This window comes from Mandrillus leucophaeus, unplaced genomic scaffold (assembly GCF_000951045.1).
Source record: "Mandrillus leucophaeus isolate KB7577 unplaced genomic scaffold, Mleu.le_1.0 Scaffold20, whole genome shotgun sequence".
NCBI lineage: Eukaryota > Metazoa > Chordata > Mammalia > Primates > Cercopithecidae > Mandrillus > Mandrillus leucophaeus.
In genome coordinates, this window is record NW_012102032.1 from 2965705 (window position 1) to 2985808 (window position 20104).

General features: G+C 38.3%; 1 protein-coding gene across 1 annotated transcript in view; it reads left to right on the plus strand.

The window, feature by feature from the left end:
• TRIM37 (tripartite motif containing 37) overlaps positions 1–20104 on the plus strand; it is a 127426-nt gene that overhangs the window by 11405 nt on the left and 95917 nt on the right. Inside the window, exons 3-7 of the mRNA XM_011979257.1 lie at positions 6694–6734; positions 9212–9328; positions 13705–13792; positions 16560–16682; positions 17891–18014. Of these exons, the coding sequence (XP_011834647.1) occupies positions 6694–6734; positions 9212–9328; positions 13705–13792; positions 16560–16682; positions 17891–18014 (493 nt within the window). The remainder of the gene's footprint in view (positions 1–6693; positions 6735–9211; positions 9329–13704; positions 13793–16559; positions 16683–17890; positions 18015–20104) is intronic.

The window sequence follows — 20104 nt, forward strand, 5'->3', positions numbered from 1 at the left end:
TAAGTACCTCATATAAATGGAATCATAAAATATTTGTGTTTATTTCTACCTCTGTATTCTGTTCTGTTAGTCTCTATTTCTGTTCTTATGGTAGTACCACACTGCTTTGATTACTGTAGCTTTGTAGTAAGTTTTGAAATTAGTGTGAGTCCTCCAGCTTTTTCTTTTTTAAGGTAGTTTTAGCTATTTGGCATCCCTTGAGATTCCATGTGAATTTTAAATGCAGTTTTCTACCAATATAAAAAAGCACCATTGGAGTTTTAGTAGGGATTACATTGATTCTGTACATGCCTTTGAGTAATATTGCTGTCCTAAAAATATTAAATCTTATGATCCTTGAACGTGGGTGTCTTTCCATTTATTTAGGACTTCTCTAACTTCTTTCAGCAGTGTATTGTAGTTTTGCATGTATAAGTCTTTCTTTCTTTTTCTTTTTTATTTTTTTGAGACAGGATCTCGCTGTCACCCAGGCTGGAGTGCAGTGATGTGATCATGGCTCACTGCAGCCTCAACTACCTGGGTTCAAGCAATCCTCTTGTCTTGGCCTCCCAGTGCTGGAATTATAGGTGTGAGCCACCACAGTCAGCCTCCGTGTATGTCTTTCAAATTCTTGGTTCGTTTTTTTCCTAAGCATTTTATTCCTTTTGATGCTGTTGCAAATGTGTTATTTTCTTAATTTCATTTTTTGATTGTTCATTGCAAGCTTATAGAAATGCCAGTGTTTTTTGTGTGTTTATTTTGTATCCTGTAACTGCTGCATTTATTAGCTTTAACAATATTTTGTGGACTCTTTAGGGATTTTTACAGATAAGATCATGTCATCTGCAAAAAGATAATTTCACTTCTTTTTTAATTAAGATACTTTTTATTTCTTTATTTTGCCTAAGTACTATGGCTGGAATTTTTAGTACCTGCATTATGTTGAATAGAGATTGTAAAAGCTGGCATCCTTGTCGTCTTCTTGATCTTAAGGGGAATTTTTCCTGATCTTAAGGGGAAGAGTTAAAGCCTTTGAATCGTTGACTATGATTTTTATGAGTTTTTATATATGGCCTTTATCAAGTTGAGGAAGTTCCCTTCTATTTCTGTCTATTGAGTATTTTTGTCATGAAAGGATATTGGATTTTGTCAGATGCCTTTTCTGCATAATTGAGATGATCATAGTGGGGGTTTTCCATGAAGTGGTTTATCACATTGAATGATTTTTACAGTTGAACCATCTTTGTATTCTAGGAATAAATCCCACTTGGCCACAGTGTATAATCTTTTAAATATTCTGTTGAATTAGTTTTATTAGGATTTTGTTGAGGATTTCCCTAGCACAGTTTCTCTAGTAAATGTCTTAAACTCCCAGAGCAATACATATACATTAAAATTTTTCACATAGCATTATGAATGAGGATACATGGTGCATGTCAATAGTGATATCTCTGAGTATATTCTGAAGAAATGGAAGGAATTTAATAAATATTTATATTTTAAATTAATTTCAAATGCAGGATTAGGTGTTGGAAGTAGTATTTAATCAATCATGAACCCATGATCTAAGATTTTTAATGATTGCTGTAATTAATGTTTCTCAAAGAGCTTGTTTTCTGTAACAAAGTTGATTTTTTTTTTTTTTTTTTTGAGACAGAGTCTCACTGTCACCCAGGCTGTAGTGGAGTGGCACAGTCTTGGCTCACTGTAACCTCCGCCTCCCGGGTTCAAGCGATTGTCCTGCCTCAGCCTCCTGAGTAGCTGGGATTGCAGGCACCCACCACCATGCCTGACTAATTTTTATATTTTTAATAGAGATGGGGTTTCACCATGTTGCCCAGGCTGGTCTCGAACTCCAGACCCCAGGTGATCCACCCACCTCAGCCTCCCAAAGTGTTGGGATTACAGACGTGAGCCACCACGCCCGGCTGATGTTTTTTTTAAAACTCTCTTTTTTTGGTCTGCTGTTACACTAACAGTAATTTTATTTACCATCTGGCTTATTTAGTTCTGTATACTAGATAATTAATATATACAATCTTTATGATAATTACTCATTCTTACAAGTTTTTGGAAATGAACAAAGGGACTGCTTTTCCCTTTCTCTGGTAGACACACCGTAAGAAGTGGACTTTGGTTGTAGTTTAGTGGTATAGATGTTTGTAAGAAACTATTTTAGGTTGGGCGCCGTGGCTCATCCCTGTAGTCCCAGCACTTTGGGAGGCCAAAGGCAGAGGATTGTTTGAGCCCAGGACTTCAAGACCAGCCTGAGCAACATGGCAGGATCCCATCTCTGCAAAAATTAAAAAATTAGCTGGATGTAGTGGGCACATCTGTAGCCCCAGCTACTTCTGAGGGTCAGGTGGGAGGACCTCTTGAGACCAAGAAGTTGAGGCTGCAGTGAGTTGTGTTTGGGCCACTGCACTCCTGCCTGAGCGACAGAGTGTGACTTGTCTCAAAAATAAAAAACCCAGACAGTATTTAGCATGTTTTTGTATGTATATATAGTTTGCCTCAAACAATACATCAGGGGATGTAGGAAATTTTGTATGCTTTCACAAGGCATCTGAGATCCTCTGTGATCTGCCTCCTAGTTTCCTTGCAATTTTGAGCTATTTGGGAATAAAGGTTCTTTGTTAACAAATTTCCTATTTACTGCCTGTTTTCTCTTATAGCTAAAACTATTTAAATGAGTGTTTTCCACTCCATATCTCTGCAACCTCGCTGTCTACTTACCCTTCAGCCCATTCTAACTTGATTTTAGTTCCCTCACATAGCTACTCACATAGCTCCTGCAAGGTATAGACTCAATTTTGCTAAATCCAATGAACATTTCGTTGGCCTTATCTTTCCTTCTCAGAGCATTCAGCACAAATTACTTTATCTGTTTTTCTTGAAACATTATCTTCTTTGGTATTTTTGCCATAATAGCTATACCATCTTCCTAGTAACTTCATGGTCTATGGATTTTTTTTTTTTTTTTAAGAGACTGAGTCTTGCTCTGTTATCCAGGCTAGAGACAGTGGCATGATCATGGCTCACTGCAGCCCCGACCTCTGGATTCAAATGATCCTCCCACCTCAGCCTCCTGAGGAATAGCTGGGACTACAGGCATGCCCACCATACCTGGCTAATTTTTAAGTTTATTGTAGAGATGGTATCTTGCTGTGTGACCTAGACTGGTCTGGACCTCCTGGCCTTAAGCAATCCTCCCACCTTGGCCTGCCAAAGTGCTAGGATTAAAAGTGTGAGCCACCACATTCGACTGGTCCATGACTTTTAACACTACCTCTAGACTTATACTTCACAACTTTATCTTTTCAGTCCTGGCCTTTTCCCTGCCTCTAGTATATAACTACCCTCGTTTGGACTTGTAGTATGCATTTCAAATATATTATCTCTATAAGAGGTGTTTTTTGTTTTTTTTTTCATGCCAAATCTGTTTCTTTTCTAGTCAGGAACCCAGTTTTTTATCCAAAAACCTAGTTCACTTTAATCGTCCTTATTCCTCACATCCAGTAGTAATTGAACTATAAATGTTAGCAGCCACTTTTTTTAAGATTATCTTATATACTTAGCATTTATTACTAACAGCTTCTCTAACCGTTACAGCAGTTTTGCAGGGTAGGTATGTTGATTCTCTTGTTGCATATGAGGAGACGAGCTCAGTCACTTGTCCAATGTCATGTGGTCCGTAAGTGCCAGAGCTGGGAATCAGACACAGATCTAAAGATTGTGATTCTTTCAGTTTAATGATGGAGAGAAAATAATTTTTAAATTTTATTTTATTTTATGTTTATAATTTTTAAATTGAATGAGGGGGAATGCTCTAAACATATTTAACATTATGCATTAATATTGTATCACTGGTTGGTTGGTTTTGGTTTGAAAGAAACATTGTTTTTCTCAGAGTATTAACATTGTCATATTTATTTTGTAATTAAATTAGATTGTGGAGACTGAGTAATCTCATGCATGTATGCCTGTAATCCCAGCACTTTGGGAGGCTCAGGTGGGCGGATCACTTGAGGTCAGAGCTGGAGACCAGCCTAGCCAACGTAGGAAAACCCTGTCTCTAATAAAAATGCAGAAACCATCTGGGTGCGGTGATGCATGCCTGTAATCCCAGCTACTCGGGAGGCTGAGGCACGAGAATTGCTTGAACCTGGGAGGCAGAGGTTGCAGTGAGTTGAGATGGCACCACTGCACTTGAGCCTGGGTGAGGGAGTGAGTCTCTGTCTCAAAAAATAAATAAATAAATTAGACTGTGAAATACAAGATAAATATGCCACAAATATTCAGAGAATGTAAAGCTCAATGTAGCCTGGGAAAGGCAGGAAATTTTATGGACATGATCCAGTGACATTTACATGATCCAGAGACAGGACATGGAGGGAGGGCCAAGCACATATATGTCAACAGTGTTATATAGTGCAGCAATAAGCCTGTTTTGACTGGGAGGGAGGGGGGCGTTTAAACATATGATCTGGTTACTCCCTATCATAGTCCCAGTCTTTGTTAAGGTTTATAATCCAGCAGGACAAAGAAGATCAACAAATAAGTCGTCATAATAAAGTTTCTGAAGGGGGAAGTATAGTGGTAGAGCATGGCAATTGTATCTAAAATAGTCTGCAGAGTGTCAGGGAATGCTTTTTGGAGAAAGCAGCTTATGAACTGAAATCTAAACAATGAGTAGGAGTAACCCAGATGAAGAAAGGTTTTGAAGAATATCTTAGGCGGAGAGAGGAAACATGTAAAGACATAACCTTGCTGGGTCATAGGGCCAGTTCTGGAGAGGAGTCCATGAGACCAGTTCTGGAGAGGAGTTCATGAGACCGGTTCTGGAGAGGAGCTATGACTTTAACAGAAGAGTGGCATGGTCATGTCATTGTTTCAGGGGAAGAAACCTGACCCAAATTTCGTTTTTGCCTAGAGACCAAGGTAATAATAATGTTCAAGGTTATTAAGAATGGAGGAATCCTTTTCCGTAGGATTTTTACTTTATTTTTATTTTTATTTTTATTTTTTGAGACAGAGTTACGCTCTGTCACCCAGGCTGTACAGTGCAGTGGCGCGATCTCGGCACCCTGCAGCCTCTACCTCCTGGTTCAAGCAATTCTCCTGCCTCAGCCTCCCGAGTAGCTGGGACTACAGGTTCACACCACCACACCTGGCTAAATTTGTATTTTTAGTAGAGACAAGATTTCACTATGTTGGCCAGGCTGATCTCAAACTCCTGACCTCACGATCTGCCTGTCTCAGCCTCCCAAAGTGTTGGGATTACAGGCGTGCTCTGTATGCTTTTTCTTTCAGCTTTATTTTCTTTGCTCTGAAGTACCTTGCTTCCTTTCATTTTAAGTCTTTTACTGTCCTTTAAGGTTTCCTTGGGAATTTTATTTCTAAATTAATTATTTGGCATCAAGTTAAAGCTCATGTTCATTTTAAGAAGTAGAAAGAGATAAACAAATAACAGATATTGGGAGTACGTTGGTGTAGGATCATAGTTTTTTACCTCTAAACCTATTTATCAGACAACTAAAACATAAAGTTTTTTGTTTTATTATAAACCTGTTGTTTCCTGAAAACTAGTCAGAAAATCTTAACATCTCCTTCCATATGGTATAAGATTGCTCTCAGTTTCCTAATAAATTATTAACATAATTTTTGGTTTAGTAGAGACATTATTCTCTTCTAAAACCTTTTTGTAATTATGAGGAAACCAAGATATCTAGAAGCTTCAATTACTGAACTATGAAACCTTTTTGTTTTGTTTTGTTTTGTTTTGAGACAGAGTCTTGCTCTGTCGCCCAGGCTAGCGTGCAGTGGCAGGATCTCAGCTCACTGCAACCTCCGCCTCCCTGGTTCAAGCGATTCTCCTGCCTCAGCCTCCCGAGTAGCTGGAATTACAGGCGCCTGCCACCATTCCTGGCTAATTTTTGTATTTTTAGTAGAGACAGGGTTTCAGCATGTTGGCCAGGCTGGTTTCCATCTGCTGACCTCAGGTGATCTGCCCACCTTGGCCGCCCAAAGTGCTGGGATTACAGGCGCCTGCCACCATTCCTGGCTAATTTTTGTATTTTTAGTAGAGACAGGGTTTCACCATGTTGGCCAGGCTGGTTTCCATCTGCTGACCTCAGGTGATCTGCCCACCTTGGCCGCCCAAAGTGCTGGGATTACAGGCATGAGACACCACGCCTGGCCCTATGAAACTGTTTTAAGACTTAAAAGTTGTGCTCTATTGCTTATTCATTTTTTTAGGTTTAATTTACATGCCTATAATGTATGTAACTCAGAATTAGCTTCCCTTTTTTTGAATTAGCTTTTCAAAAACTAAATTCAGTAGTAAACTAGATAGAAATAAATCATCACTATGGTTTATTTTTTAGTGCAAAAGAGACAGTCATTATTATAAGACAATAGTAAGATTATATACACGTTCCCTCTGAGAATCAGCTAGTCCTGGAATCATTCCTTTTCCTGTGTGAGAGTAGCCTTTTAACAGCTATTTTGCACTGAGTTCTGTCCCTTTAAAAGTTTATCCCTATGAGGATGATAGTGTGAAGGAGACAGTAGATTGCCTGTTATTTCTGTAAGTATCTCTAAAATTAAGCACTAGACAGTGCTTAAAACTCATTAGATTTGTATTATTTTATATATATATATAAATAAAGTAATGGTGTTTTCTAATCAAAATCTAATCTTTTGACCCCTTAGCGCTGGCTGACAGAGCAGAGAGCTCAATGTCCTCATTGCCGGTAAGTGTTTCGCTATGATTATTTGTGAATTTGGAAAATAGTAAGGTCAGAATGTGCCTTGGGATTCATAAAGGCAGTTTTCCTGCAGTCAGCCCATTTCTCTTCTTCTTGAAGATAGTTGAGTAGAAATAAGCAATCTGACTAGAAAAAGAAATGCAGGGACTAATTCATGTGACTTAAAATTATGTTTACTATGTTGTACTCTGCCTCTCTTAGAAAATACTTGTGTAAGTTCTTAATTTACCTTTCATAATTAAGCAACAAATTTTTCATGTTTCTGGTTAAAAAATCCAGATAGTTAGGCCATAACTTATCTTTTATAATTAAGCAAAAAATTTTAATGTTTCTGGTTAAAAAAATCCAGATAGTTTGGCCAGGCACAGTGGCTCACACCTGTAATCCCAGCACTTTGGGAGGCCAAGGTGGCTGGATAACCTGAGGTCGGGAATTCAAGACCAGCCTGGCCAACATAGTGAAACCTTGTCTCTACTAAAAATACAAAAATTAGCCGGGCATGGTGGCACGCACCTATAGTCCCAGCTACTCAGGAGGCTGAAACATGAGAATCGCTTGAACCTAGGAGGTGGAGGTTGGAGTGAGCTGAGATTGCACTGCTGCACTTGAGCCAACGTCGCGCCATTGTACTCCAGCCTGAGTGACAGAGCGAGAGTCTGTCTCAAAAAAAAAAAAAAAAATCCATATGGTAGAGATAAATATAAAATAAAAAGGCTTCTGATTCTGATACTCCCTGCCCTGTCTTCTCACTTAATAACACTTGCAAAAGAAATTGTTGGATTTGGTATCTATTATTCTAGACTATTTTTTGTGCATGTATTTTGTAATGCCCTAATCCAGTATAATTGTGCCTATATTTAAATATATGCGTATGTGATTCTCATATGCTTTTTCTTAAAATGTATCAATGATATAATATTGTTTTGCAGTTTGCTTTTTCATGTAAAATATGGTAGGTATCTTTTCTTGATTGTATGTATATATAAGGCATTTTTTTTAAAAGTGACTAATCAATGTTATGACTATACCTTGATTTATTTATCCCCATATTGAGAGACATTTAGGTTATCTCTACTTTTGGTTTCAAAAAATAATGCTGGAGTGCCATCTGTTGCCCGTTTTTTCGTTTTGTATTCACTTTTCTTTACTTTTTATTTTTTTTGAGACAAGGTCTCGCTCTGTTGTCCAGGCTGGAGTGCAGTGGCACGATCTCAGCTCACTGCAGCCTCGACCTCCTGGGCTCAGGTGATCCTCCTACGTCAACCTGCCTCCTAACTGGGACCACTGGTGTGTGCTACCATGCCAAGCTAATTTCGTTTATTTTTTGTAGAATGAGATGTCACTGTTTTTGCCAAACTGGTCTTGACTTCCTGGGCTCAAGGAATCCTACCACCTTGACCTCCCAAAGTGCTAGGATTGTAGGTGTGAACCAGTGTGCCCAGTCCCACCTTTCTTATATTATCTTATAAGACCAGCACTGTCAAGTAGAACTTTTTATAATGATGAAAGTGTTCTATGTCTACACTGTCCAGTGTGGTAGCCACTAGCTACGTGTGGTTGTTGATCACTTGAAATGTGTCTAGTGTGGCTATATGATGAAATTTTATTTAGTTATTTTTGAAATGGAGTCTCACTCTTTCTCCAGGCTGGGGTGCAGTGGCGCAATCTTGGCTCACTGCATCCTCAATCTCCCTGGCTCAGGTGGTCCTCCTACCTCAGCTTCACGGGTAGCTGGGACTATAGGCACATGCCACGACGCTTGGCTAATTATTTGTAGAGACAGGGTTTCATCATGTTGTCCAGGCTGGTCTCGAACACCTCGGTTCAAGCAATCTACCCACCTCAGCCTCCCAAAGTGTTGGGATTACAGGCATGAGCCACCATGCCAACAGTACAGCATTAGACTCAGAAGTTGAGAATTCAGTCCATATTCTGAGTCATATGTTTTTGTTTAGTTTTTTTGTTTGTTTTTGTAAATGACGTGTTAATATGGTGAAAATAAGTTGCAAAGAGTATTTTTCATTGTGTCTTTTTCTTTTTTCTTTTTTTTTAGTTTTAATAGTGTCATGGGGCCAGGTAGTGGCTCATACCTGTAATCCCAGTACTTTGGGAGGATCACTGGAGGCCAGGAGTTTAAGACCAGCCTGGGAAATATAGCAAGATCCCTGTCTTTACAAAAAATTTTAAAATTACCTGGATTTGATGGTGTGCTGCTGTAGTCCCAGCCACTCAGGAGGCTGAGGCAGGAGGATCGCTTGAGCCCAGGAGGTCAAGGCTGCAGTGAACCATGATCATGCATGCTGCTGCATTCCACCCTGGGTCATAGAGTGAAACTCTCTCTCTTAAAAAAAATAGTGTTATGGTATGAGTATTTTTGTGCTCTCTATTTTGAGAAATGTGTTTATTTTATAAAATAATCTGAAATTCATGAATTAGTGTATGTGTATGGATTTTCTCCCCAGTGCTCCACTCCAGCTACGAGAACTAGTAAATTGTCGTTGGGCAGAAGAAGTAACACAACAGCTTGATACTCTTCAACTCTGCAGTCTCACCAAACATGAAGAAAATGAAAAGGACAAGTATGTCCTCAATTTCTTTGTTCAATATGGAATGGATTTTGCCTTTGTGTTGTTTAATGACACTATATTGGTAGTTGCCATTTAGTTATTTATGAATAAGTAGTGTTAAATTTCTTAAGTTTTTAATTCTTTCAATCATGTGCTGTTGCTGTTAAGTAACATATTCTTATTATGTTTATTTAACAGCGGTTATTTCATGCCATGTATATACACAGACACCCCTTGCCCTCTCCTCCCCCCATACAGAAAGTGCTTTGCTAGATGATAGGCATACAGAGGTAAATGAGACATAATTTCTGTTAACTGCTTAATGGGGACACAGTGATAATACTGTGTTAAGTCATTTGAGGGACAAGAGTGAATAAATGGTCTTATGTTCCATGATTGAAGAATTTTGAACGTATCTGGAGAGTTGTTATGGGGAGCAGATAAAGAAAGGAAAGAATGATGTGGCAGTGATTTGTTTTTATAGATGAAGAAGCTACAACATGGTTAATTGTAAGGCTTCACTGTCCAGCAATAGTAAAATAACTTGAATTAGGTGAGAGTCCAGGACCCTTGAATGTTTAGAAATAAAACTTGGTCACTTTCTGTAGAGTCACAACATGGTAAAGCAAGAGGTTGAAACCTCACAGGTCATTAGAAAAAATTTTATCTGTTTCTTTATACTGAGGAACTAGAACCATAGAAATAAGAGAACAGGGCATGGTGGTGTGCACCTATAGTCTCAGCTACTTGGGAGGCTCAGGCAGGAGGATCTCTTGAGCCTAGAGGATGGCTTAGGTAACATAGCAAGACCCTCATCTCTTAAAAAAAGAAAAAGAAAAAAAAAGAGGCTTAATTATGGTAGTATATGGTAGTATAACACCATATTCTGATAATTATGGTAGTATAACACCATATTCTGATGCATAATCAGAATTAAAACCTATTATTCGGGCGGGTGTGGTGGCTCATGCCTATAATCCCAGCACTTTGAGAAGCCGAGACGAGTGGATTACCTGTGGTCAGGAGTTCAAGACCAGCCTGGCCAATGTGGAGAACCCCGTCCCTACTAAAAATACAAAAATTAGCTGGGTGTGGTGGTGGACACCTGTAATCCCAGCTACTTGGCAGGCTGAGGCAGGAGAATCACTTGAGCCCAGGAGGCATAGGTTGCAGTGAGCTGAGATGGTGTCATTGCACTCCAGCCTGGGTGACAGAGCAAGACTCCGTCTCCCCCAAAAAAAACTAAAACTAAAACTAAAAAGCTGCTATTCAGGTTTAACTGGACTTTTAAGGAATTCTGTCATTTGTAGCATTGTGGAGGTCTCACCAAAAATAGTTATTTAATTTCTTTTCTATATAATAACACATTTCTTAGGTGAACACTTAGGTGTTTTTCCTCTGAAGTGGTGGGTATTACTATTTGGAAAGACCCTTTACCTCTTGTTGGGCCTGTTCTATTAGAGCCTCTCAAAAGGAATGGACTGCTACAGTTTGCTAACCTGCTAGTCTTTCTTATTTGCTGTTTGATGCCTACTGGCCTCCCCTTTTTGCAGGTGAATACAGGCTGTTGATTAAGAGGAGTTTTGGCAAATTTTCTATATTGTAAAAGCTATATTATAAATTTGGTATTTTGGAAGTCTTGCTATGTGAGCTTCCAAACAGTATCTGATATATTTTTTCTAACCTTTATTAATTTCCCATTTGATACTCTGATTACTTATGAATTAGAAATATAAAATATAAACCTATGTAAGTATTTTCTCTAAGATCGGTGTCCTTCATCAATGAAATGCTTTTTTAAAAATGCGTGAGTGGGTCAGGCACAGTGGCTCATGCTTGTAATCCCAGCGCTTTGGGAGGCCGAGGCAGGTGAATCACCTAAGGTCAGGAGTTCAAGACCAGCCTGGCCAACATGGTGAAACCCTGTCTGTACTAAGAATACAAAAATTAGCTGAGCGTGGTGGTGGGCGCCTGTAATCCCAACTACTTGGGAGGCTGAGGCAGCAAGAATTGCTTGAACCCAGAAAGTGTAGGTTGTAGTGGGCCAAGATCACGCCACTGCATTCCAGCCTGGATGACAGAGCTAGACTCCGTCTCAAAAAAAAAAAAATTGCAAGAGTATATCTACTTTATAAACAATAGAATACTTAAAACATTTTAATTATGGTAAAATACACATAACATAAAATTTACCATCTTAACCACTTTTAAGTGCTGTCTCTTATACACATCTAGATGTGTATAAGAGACAGCTCCTCAGCCTCCCAAAGTGCTGGGATTACAGGTGTGAGCCACCACGCCCGGCAATCATTTTTAAATGTACAATTCAGTTATGTTAAGCATGTTCACATGTTCAACCAATCTCCAAAACTTTTTAAACTTGCAAATCTGAAACTGTACCCATTAAACCACTCCCCATTCCCTCTTCCCACCAGCCCCTGGCAGCCACCATCGTACTTTCTGTTTCTATCAGTTTGAGTACTCTGGATACCGCATATAAGTAAAACCGTACAGTACCTATCTTTTTGTAACTGATTTATTTTACTTAGCATAATGTCCTCAAGGTTCATCCATGTGTCAAAATTTCCTACCTTTTTAAGGCTGAGTAATATTATATTGTATGTATATGTCATATTTTGTTTATCCATTCATCTGTCAGTGAAAATGGCGTTGCTTCCACCTTTGGGCTGTAGTGAATAATGTTGCTACGAACATGGATGTTCATGTCTTTGAGACTCTACTTTCAGTTCTTTTGGTTATGTAATCAGAAGTAGCATTGCTAGATCGTATGGTAATTCTATTTTTAATTTAAGTTTTTAAGGAATCTCCATACTGTTTTCCATAGTGACTGTACCATTTTACAAAAAGTCCCACCAACAGTGCACAAGGGTTCCAGTTTCTCCACATCCTGGCCAACACTTGCTTTTTTTTTTGTTTTTTTATAGCAACCATCCTAATATGGTATGAGGTTAGGATTCACATTTCTGTAATGATTAGTAGTGATGAGCACCTTTTCATATGCTTACTAGAGATCTTTTGCTCATGTTTAAATGGGAGTTTTAAAAATTTATTTGTTGAATTATAGGTGTTATTTATATATTCTGGATATTAAACCTTCATTCTTCTCTCTCTCTCTTTTTTTTTTTTTTTTTTTGAGGCAAAGTCTTCCTCTGTTGCCCAGGCTGGAGTGCAGTGGTGTGATTATCAGCTCACTGCAACCTCTGCCTCCCGGGTTCAAGTGATTCTTGTGCCTCAGCCTTCTGAGTAGCTGGGATTACAGGCGTGTACCACCACGCCTAGCTAATTTTTTGTGTTTCTAGTAGAGAAGGCGTTTTCACTATTTTGGCCAGGCTGGTCTCAAACTCCTGGCCTCAAGTGATCCATCTGCCTTTGCCTCCCAAAGTGCTGGGATTACAGGCATGAGCCACCACCACACCCGGCCTGTAGTTTATTTGTGTATATGGTGTAAAGTAAGGGTCTGTGTTAGTCTGCTAGGTCTTCCATAACAATACTGCTGAGTAGCTTAAACAATAGAAATTTATTTTCTCACAGTTCTGATAGGTGTTAAGTCCCAGATTAAATGCTGGTAGTGTTGGTTTTTGGTGAGACCTCTCTTTCTCCTTGACTTATAGATGGCCACCACCTAGCTCTGTCCTCACATGATCTTTGCTATGTGCATGTGCACGCCTAGTGTCTCCTCCTCTTATAAAGGACACCAGTGCTGTTGGATTTGGGTCCTGCCCTTATGATCCTTACTTAACCTTAATTACTTTCTTAAAGGCTCTGTCTGCTAATACATTCACACTGGGGGTTAAGACTTTACCCTGTGAATTTGAGGGGGGACATAGTCAATCCATAACAGAGTCTAACTTTATTGTTTTCCATGTGAATATCCAGTTTAAAAGAAAGTTTAAAATTGAGTTGTTCATTTTCCAGGAGGGTCTAGTATTAACTCGTGCAGTTAATCATGTGTCTTGATTATTGTTATCATTGACCACATGTAGGAAAAGTACTTGTGCATGCTCATGTAGGTATAAATGCATAATCAATATTATTAAGCACATGCCCAGAATGTAGTAGTACAATAGAATTTACCATCTGTAGTGCTGCTTGGAAATGATGCAATATATATGATGTCTTTAAGAAGCAAATCTGTATTTTGCATGTGATTATAAAGTCCAGATCAATGAAAACAGTACTTTAAAAAAGTTGTCCACATAAACTTCTTTAGCTTACTTTACAGAAGCCATGGAGTACATTTTATACTGTGTTTCTTGAGACATAATCATTTAAAATTGACCTGTTTGCTCAAGCTTAAGAATTTGTGGAGGTGATAATGTTCCAATTTTATTTAATTTATAACTTTATTTTCTTTTCATAATGTATAGATGTGAAAATCACCATGAAAAACTTAGTGTATTTTGCTGGACTTGTAAGAAGTGTATCTGCCATCAGTGTGCACTTTGGGGAGGAATGGTGAGCAGAACAAATTCAGTATTTTTTTTTTAGTTAGAGACTAGAAGGCACTGAAATACTTATTCAGATAGAAAATAGTGTCATTATGCTCTCGTAGAATGAAAATTAAAATGCATCTGCTTTATAGATGCTTTATTAAAGGTATCGTACTTTTATTCTAGAGAACCTTGTTTGTGCGGTTTAATGTAGGACATGGGCCCCTTACATAAATATTTTAACCTCTAACACCTATGCAACATATCCTCTATTCATTTGCAAATCTTTTTGTTGTAGGATCCAGGTCACTTTTTTCATTAAAGGTCAGTTGATCGATGTACTGGCCAGGGTTTCCAATTTTAGTTCCTTTAAAATGGAGCAAGAACTTAGACACTTGTGAAACAACATTGAGTGCACATATCTAGATCTTATAATTATTTTCTGTTTTTTAGATTGTTTTTTCCAATTGAATTCAAGAGCAGTTTTTAAAGACAGTCTGCCATTATTGAGCTTGAAGCATTGAAGTTAGTTTTCTTAGAAGCAGCTTTTTTATTTTAAAGACATGTTCTGTTGTTTACTGAATACTTTTTTTTCTTGAGAAAAAATTTCGCACTCATTGCTGAGGCTGGAGTGCAATGGTGGGATCTCGGCTCACCACAACCTCTGCCTCCCGGGTTCAAGTGATTCTCCTGCCTCAGCCTCCCTAGTAGCTGGGATTACAGGCATGCGCCACCACCACGCCTGGCTAATTTTGTATTTTCAGTAGAGACAGGGTTTCTCCATGTTGGTCAGGCTGGTCTTGAACTCCCGACCTCGGGTGATCCACCTGCCTCAGCCTCCCAAAGTGCTGGGATTACAGGCGTGAGCCACCGTGCCTGGCCTCTGAATACTTAATTAAATGATCTCCTTACAATATTAAGTACAATTGGCCTAAATAGGTTGAGAATAAATACAATGGATTCTCAGTGAGGAAAAATAAGTGATGGGGGAAATGGAAGTGGGTAGGTATCTAGAGTTCCCATGAGAATTGATCATTCTGTGGACGTCAGTCAGTATGTTTTACCTAGAAAGTGACAGGCCAGATTGGTTGAGTAGTGCTCAATTCAGAGAGCTTTCTGTTAGAATTTGAATATTAATGCACTGACTAGAAAAAATTAAGAAGTTCTTACATTTAATACTTTAAATACATAGGTTTTGTAAGATAACAAGTGGAGACTTTTTTTCTATACTTAAAGTGAACATGTAAAAATCTACATCTTTTTTGGAGACAATAATGGGATACTTTGGCTAAATAAGACAATTCTAGTAAGAACTTATAGGAGGCTTCTTATATTAAAAATTTAATAATTCTGGTTACCAATCAAAATTATTTTTAGGTAGTTAGCTATAAAAATTGTTCTTTGAGTTGAATGCAACTGAATTTGTGAGGTTACTACAGAACTAGCCTTCTATCTCTGTAGTAATTCTGTGGGATGGAAAATGGGTTCATTGCTTTTGTTAATTTTGTATCCTGGGCTTTTTCTTCGAGCATCTTTCTAATTCATTCACCTGTGGTAAAGACTAGGGATTTGGTGATGAACATATCAGACAATTAATTACATATTTAATTGGTGTGATAAATTGGAGGAATAAATACAGAGAGCTGATGAGGATGCATAACTATAGCAGCCGATCCTGTAAATCTGAGCTGCAAAGGATGAGTAGGATTAAGACAAACTAAGATGGGAGAAGGAAGATGGAGAATTATTATTATTTGCTTTGTTTTGTTTTTTCGAGATAGAGTCTCACTCTGTCACCCAGGCTGGAGTGCAGTGGCATGATCTCAGCTCACTCCAACCTCCGCCTCCTGGGTTCAAGTGGTTCTCCAGCCTCAGCCTCCTGAGTAGCTGGGATTACAGGCGTGTGCCACCATGCCCAGCTAATTTTTATATTTTTTAGTAGAGATGGGGTTTCACTATATTGGCCAGGCTGATCTCGAACTCCTGACCTCAGGTGATCCACCTGCCTCAACCTCCCAAATTGCTAGTATTGCAGGCATGAGCCACCGTGCCTGGCATTATTATTGTTTTTGGTTTTTATTTTTAAAAAATTATTATAATTTTTTGGTACAAAGTCTCTCTCTATCACCTGGGCTGGAGTACAGTGACCCGATCACAGCTCACCGTAAACTCTGCCTCCCAGGTTCAAGCAATTCTCATGTCTCAGCCTCTTGAGTAGCTGAGATTACAGGTGTGTGCCACCATCCGTGGCTACTTTTTGTATTTCAGTAGAGACGTGTTTTCGCCATGTTGGCCAGGCCAGTATTGAATTCCTTGGTTCAAGCGATCTGCCCTCCTTGGCCTCCCAAAGTACCAGGATTATAGGCATGAGCCACTCCCCCCAGCTGAGAATTATTTTTTAATAAGAGGGAGTAATTTTTGTAAAGTCCTGGTATAAAGAAGTTTGAGGACGTGGAAGAAAACTAGTGTTGCCTTAGAGAAGAGTGAGTGACTGATAAGGTTGTAGCAGATGATTTGGGCTGTGGCTAAAGATTTTGGTTCTTTTTAGTAAGTTAATTTCTAGTTAAATGAGTATTTTGCTAAAGCCCTTTATGTACAATGTTGAAAGAGTTCCTGCATGGACTAAGTGATTTTAAGCAGGCACTGGCCTGCTTCAACAAAATTAATTAGCTAATAAGATAAAGTTCATTTGAAATATTTACCAGTTTATTAGTGTCCATAGAGTGTTACACAGGAATGTAAATGCAGATGAGATATGTGAAAGTATTCTAAAGCTACTCTAATTTAAATAGCATGGCGGACATACCTTTAAACCTTTGGCAGAAATTTATGAGCAACATGTCACTAAAGTGAATGAAGAGGTAGCCAAACTTCGTCGGCGTCTCATGGAACTGATCAGCTTAGTTCAAGAAGTGGTAAGACTACTACTAAAATACAATTATTTTGTTTTTAATCTGTAATGTATAATAATATATTTATATAAGTTAATCAGATGTTGAAATCAAGATTTTCAAGATTTGTAAATTTGATAGGCTGTACCTATAGTCAAATCCCATAAATTTCAGAGTATCTGAGAAATTTCCATACAAAACCCCTGGCTTGTAAGGAAGCAGTTGGAGTCAGAGAATTACCACCTATGCAGAATTAGAAAATCAGTGAAATTAAAAAGTCCATTTGTTACAGAGTCAATAATTAACTTATTTTTTCTTTTTTTTGAGACGGAGTTTCACTCTTGTCCCCCAGGCTGGAGTGCAGTGGCAAGATCTCAGCTCACTGCAACCTCCACCTCCCGGGCTCAAGTGATTCTTCTGCCTCACCCTCCCCAGTAGCTGGGATTACAGGTACCTGCCACCATGCCTGGCTAATTTTTGTATTTTTAGTAGAGACAGGGTTTCACCATATTGGCCAGGCTGGTTTCAAACTCCTGACCTCATGATCCACCTGCCTTGGCCTCCCAAAGTGCTAGGATTACAGGCGTGAGCCACTGTGCCTGGCCCTAATAATTGACTTCTAAACAGAATCAATATTGACTTTTACAGTCATTCATTAAGTTATACACTCTTTGGATCTCCAGCTTTTGGGTGAGTTTCTTTTGCTAAGGAATGAACTATTTGTGATGTCCTGATTTAGAACTCCACAGAGTTGAAAGTGTAATATTTAACATTACTCTTTAGATATTGTATAGGTCAAACAGCTTTAGTGGGCTATTTATAATGTTATTTCTGTGAAAAAGTGTGATAAGCCCCAAAGAATGAAATACTAAGCATATTTTTAGAATACATTTTGTTTCAAGTTGGCAGAATGACAGTCATAAGTGAGGTTTATGGACCATTTCCTAACTTAAAAAGAAGTTTGTGGACCATATGCTAAATTAAAAACATGCCTTCTTTGTTTTACCCCTTTAGGAATCAAGAACCAAGTGATCATTTATAACATTCTTTATGGGGAAAATTTGTGTTTTTGATTGCATGTCTGCCGTTTTGAAATATAAGCGAGTTGGGTCATTTCCATTTGACCTTCCTCTACCTTTTTCCTATTACCTATTCTAGGCAATATTATAATGTGGTGCTTCTGTTTCTAAAATCTACCCCCTTAAAATTATTCTTACCTGTTTATCTTCTAGGAAAGGAACGTAGAAGCTGTAAGAAATGCAAAAGATGAGCGTGTTCGGGAAATTAGGAATGCAGTGGAGATGATGATTGCACGGTTAGACACACAGCTGAAGAATAAACTTATAACACTGATGGGTAAGTGTTTTTGTATGCTGTTGGAGTACCTGGTGCTTTCAGCTTCTTTGAGATTCAGTCTTTGAAGAGGAAGGGTGGTGGTCCTAGGAAGGAATCTTGAGATTTTAGGCAACTCCATGTTGTTAAAGTTTAGACAGATAAATGTTTGACTTGTATTTAGAAATGGTAGGAGATAAAAGTTTTCATAGCCATTTGGATGAAAATCCAAGTTTTCATAGCCATTTGGATGAAAATCCTAATGGCCACTGGGCATTATTGTTAGGTAGCTTTTTCTCCAAATCTAACAGAATTCCTTCTGCTAACGTTCCATATCCTTTCCATCCGTTTTCATTGAGGATGAAGAAACTGACATTTGTAAATACCAGCGTCATCCCCTGCCAGTTTTTTCTTAGAGATTTAAAGTCTCAGCTTTTGATTTCTAGTAGGGTTCATTTTACATATGTTTAATTATATTTATTGGTGATCTTTTGCTTTTCAAAGATTCCTTCATTCTTCTTTGATTGTGGAGCCTGGTATTAAACTTAAAATTTAAGTAAAAATTTGATCCAATGCTATAGTTTGTTTTGTTTGATTTGTTTTGGTGACCTTAGTCTTTCCAGTGTTTTGCTGACTGAAACCAGCTTTGCATTTTTTTTAGCATAGTCCAAAGTGAAATATATATACTTTAAATAAGGTGTGAACAAAGAATTTTTTTTTTTGGCTGTCTTGATTCTCCGAAGAGTTTAGCCATATCTTTGTGTCATCCAAAATAATGATTTTATCCATTTTATTTTTAACATTTAAAAAACGAGATGTAAATATCTTTGAGTTTGTATATTTGTATATTATTTCATAAATTGCTTTTCTATTATAATACTATACTATTTAATATCTGATTTTTAGTTTTTTTCCCACAGACCAGGCAATTAGACAAAACCTGTAGGTATTGATTATACTGGTCACAATGCCACTTAAAGATTTCATGTAAATGAAAATCGTAATTGTGCTTAGGTCCTCAGTTGCAGTCATACATGTAGGTGATCTTAGTTTTTCAGAACTTTAGATAATATTTGAGATCCCTTTAAGTTCATTAAGCCATGTAGAGTGCTGGATGTTGATACATATTAGGACTTTAAAATTGAGGGGATCTTGAATGTTGATGTAATCTTCAGTAGTAGCCAGATACACATTTGCATATGGTGTTGTTTTTCTTGAGTGAATTTGTTCATTGCTTCATTTATTTAATTGAATCAACTAAAAGCTAAATAATACCATAGCACAGATCTCATAAGTTTATTAATTTTGCTACCTGTGTAACTCCGTGAAATAACTTCCCTTTACAATAACTGAACTTGCCCTGCTTTTGTGGCTTTCAAATTATTTTTCATTATGAAAAATTATAATTTGTGATTTCCAAGATAGCTTTTATGATTAAATAGGATTCTTTCTAAGGTTAAGAGGTGGGGAGAAGGATATTTTCAGGATTAGTATATCTTTAGAATAGTCTCATAAGCCTCAGATTTTTAATTCATACCGTAATATCTGCCACTAATTTATTATTAGTAGTATTAGTATTATTATTATTGAGACGGAGTCTCGCTCTGTCATCCAGGCTGGAGTGCGGTGGTACTATCTCGGCTCACTGCAACCTCCGCCTCCCAGGTTCAAGCAATTCTCCTGCCTCAGCCTCCCGAGTAGCTGGGACTACAGGCACGTGCCACTACCCTTGGCTAATTTTTTTTGTTTTTAGTAGAGATGGGGGTTTCACCATGTTGGCCAGGCTGGTCTTGAACTCCTGACCTGAAGTGATCCACCTGCCCCCACTTCCCAAAGTGCTGGGATTACAAGTGTGAGCCACCACACCTGGCCTCTGTCACTAATTTTTTTTTTTTTTTTTTTTTTTAGATGGAGTCTCACTCTGTTGCCCAGGCTAGAGTGCAGTGGCAAGATCTCAGCTCACTGCAACCTCTGCTTCCCAGGTTCAAGCGATTCTTCTGCTTCAGCCTCCCAAGTAGTTGGAACTACAGGCACATGCCACCACACCCTGCTAATTTTTGTATTTTTAGTAGAGGCAGGGTTTTACTATATTGGCCAGGGTGGTCTCAAACTCC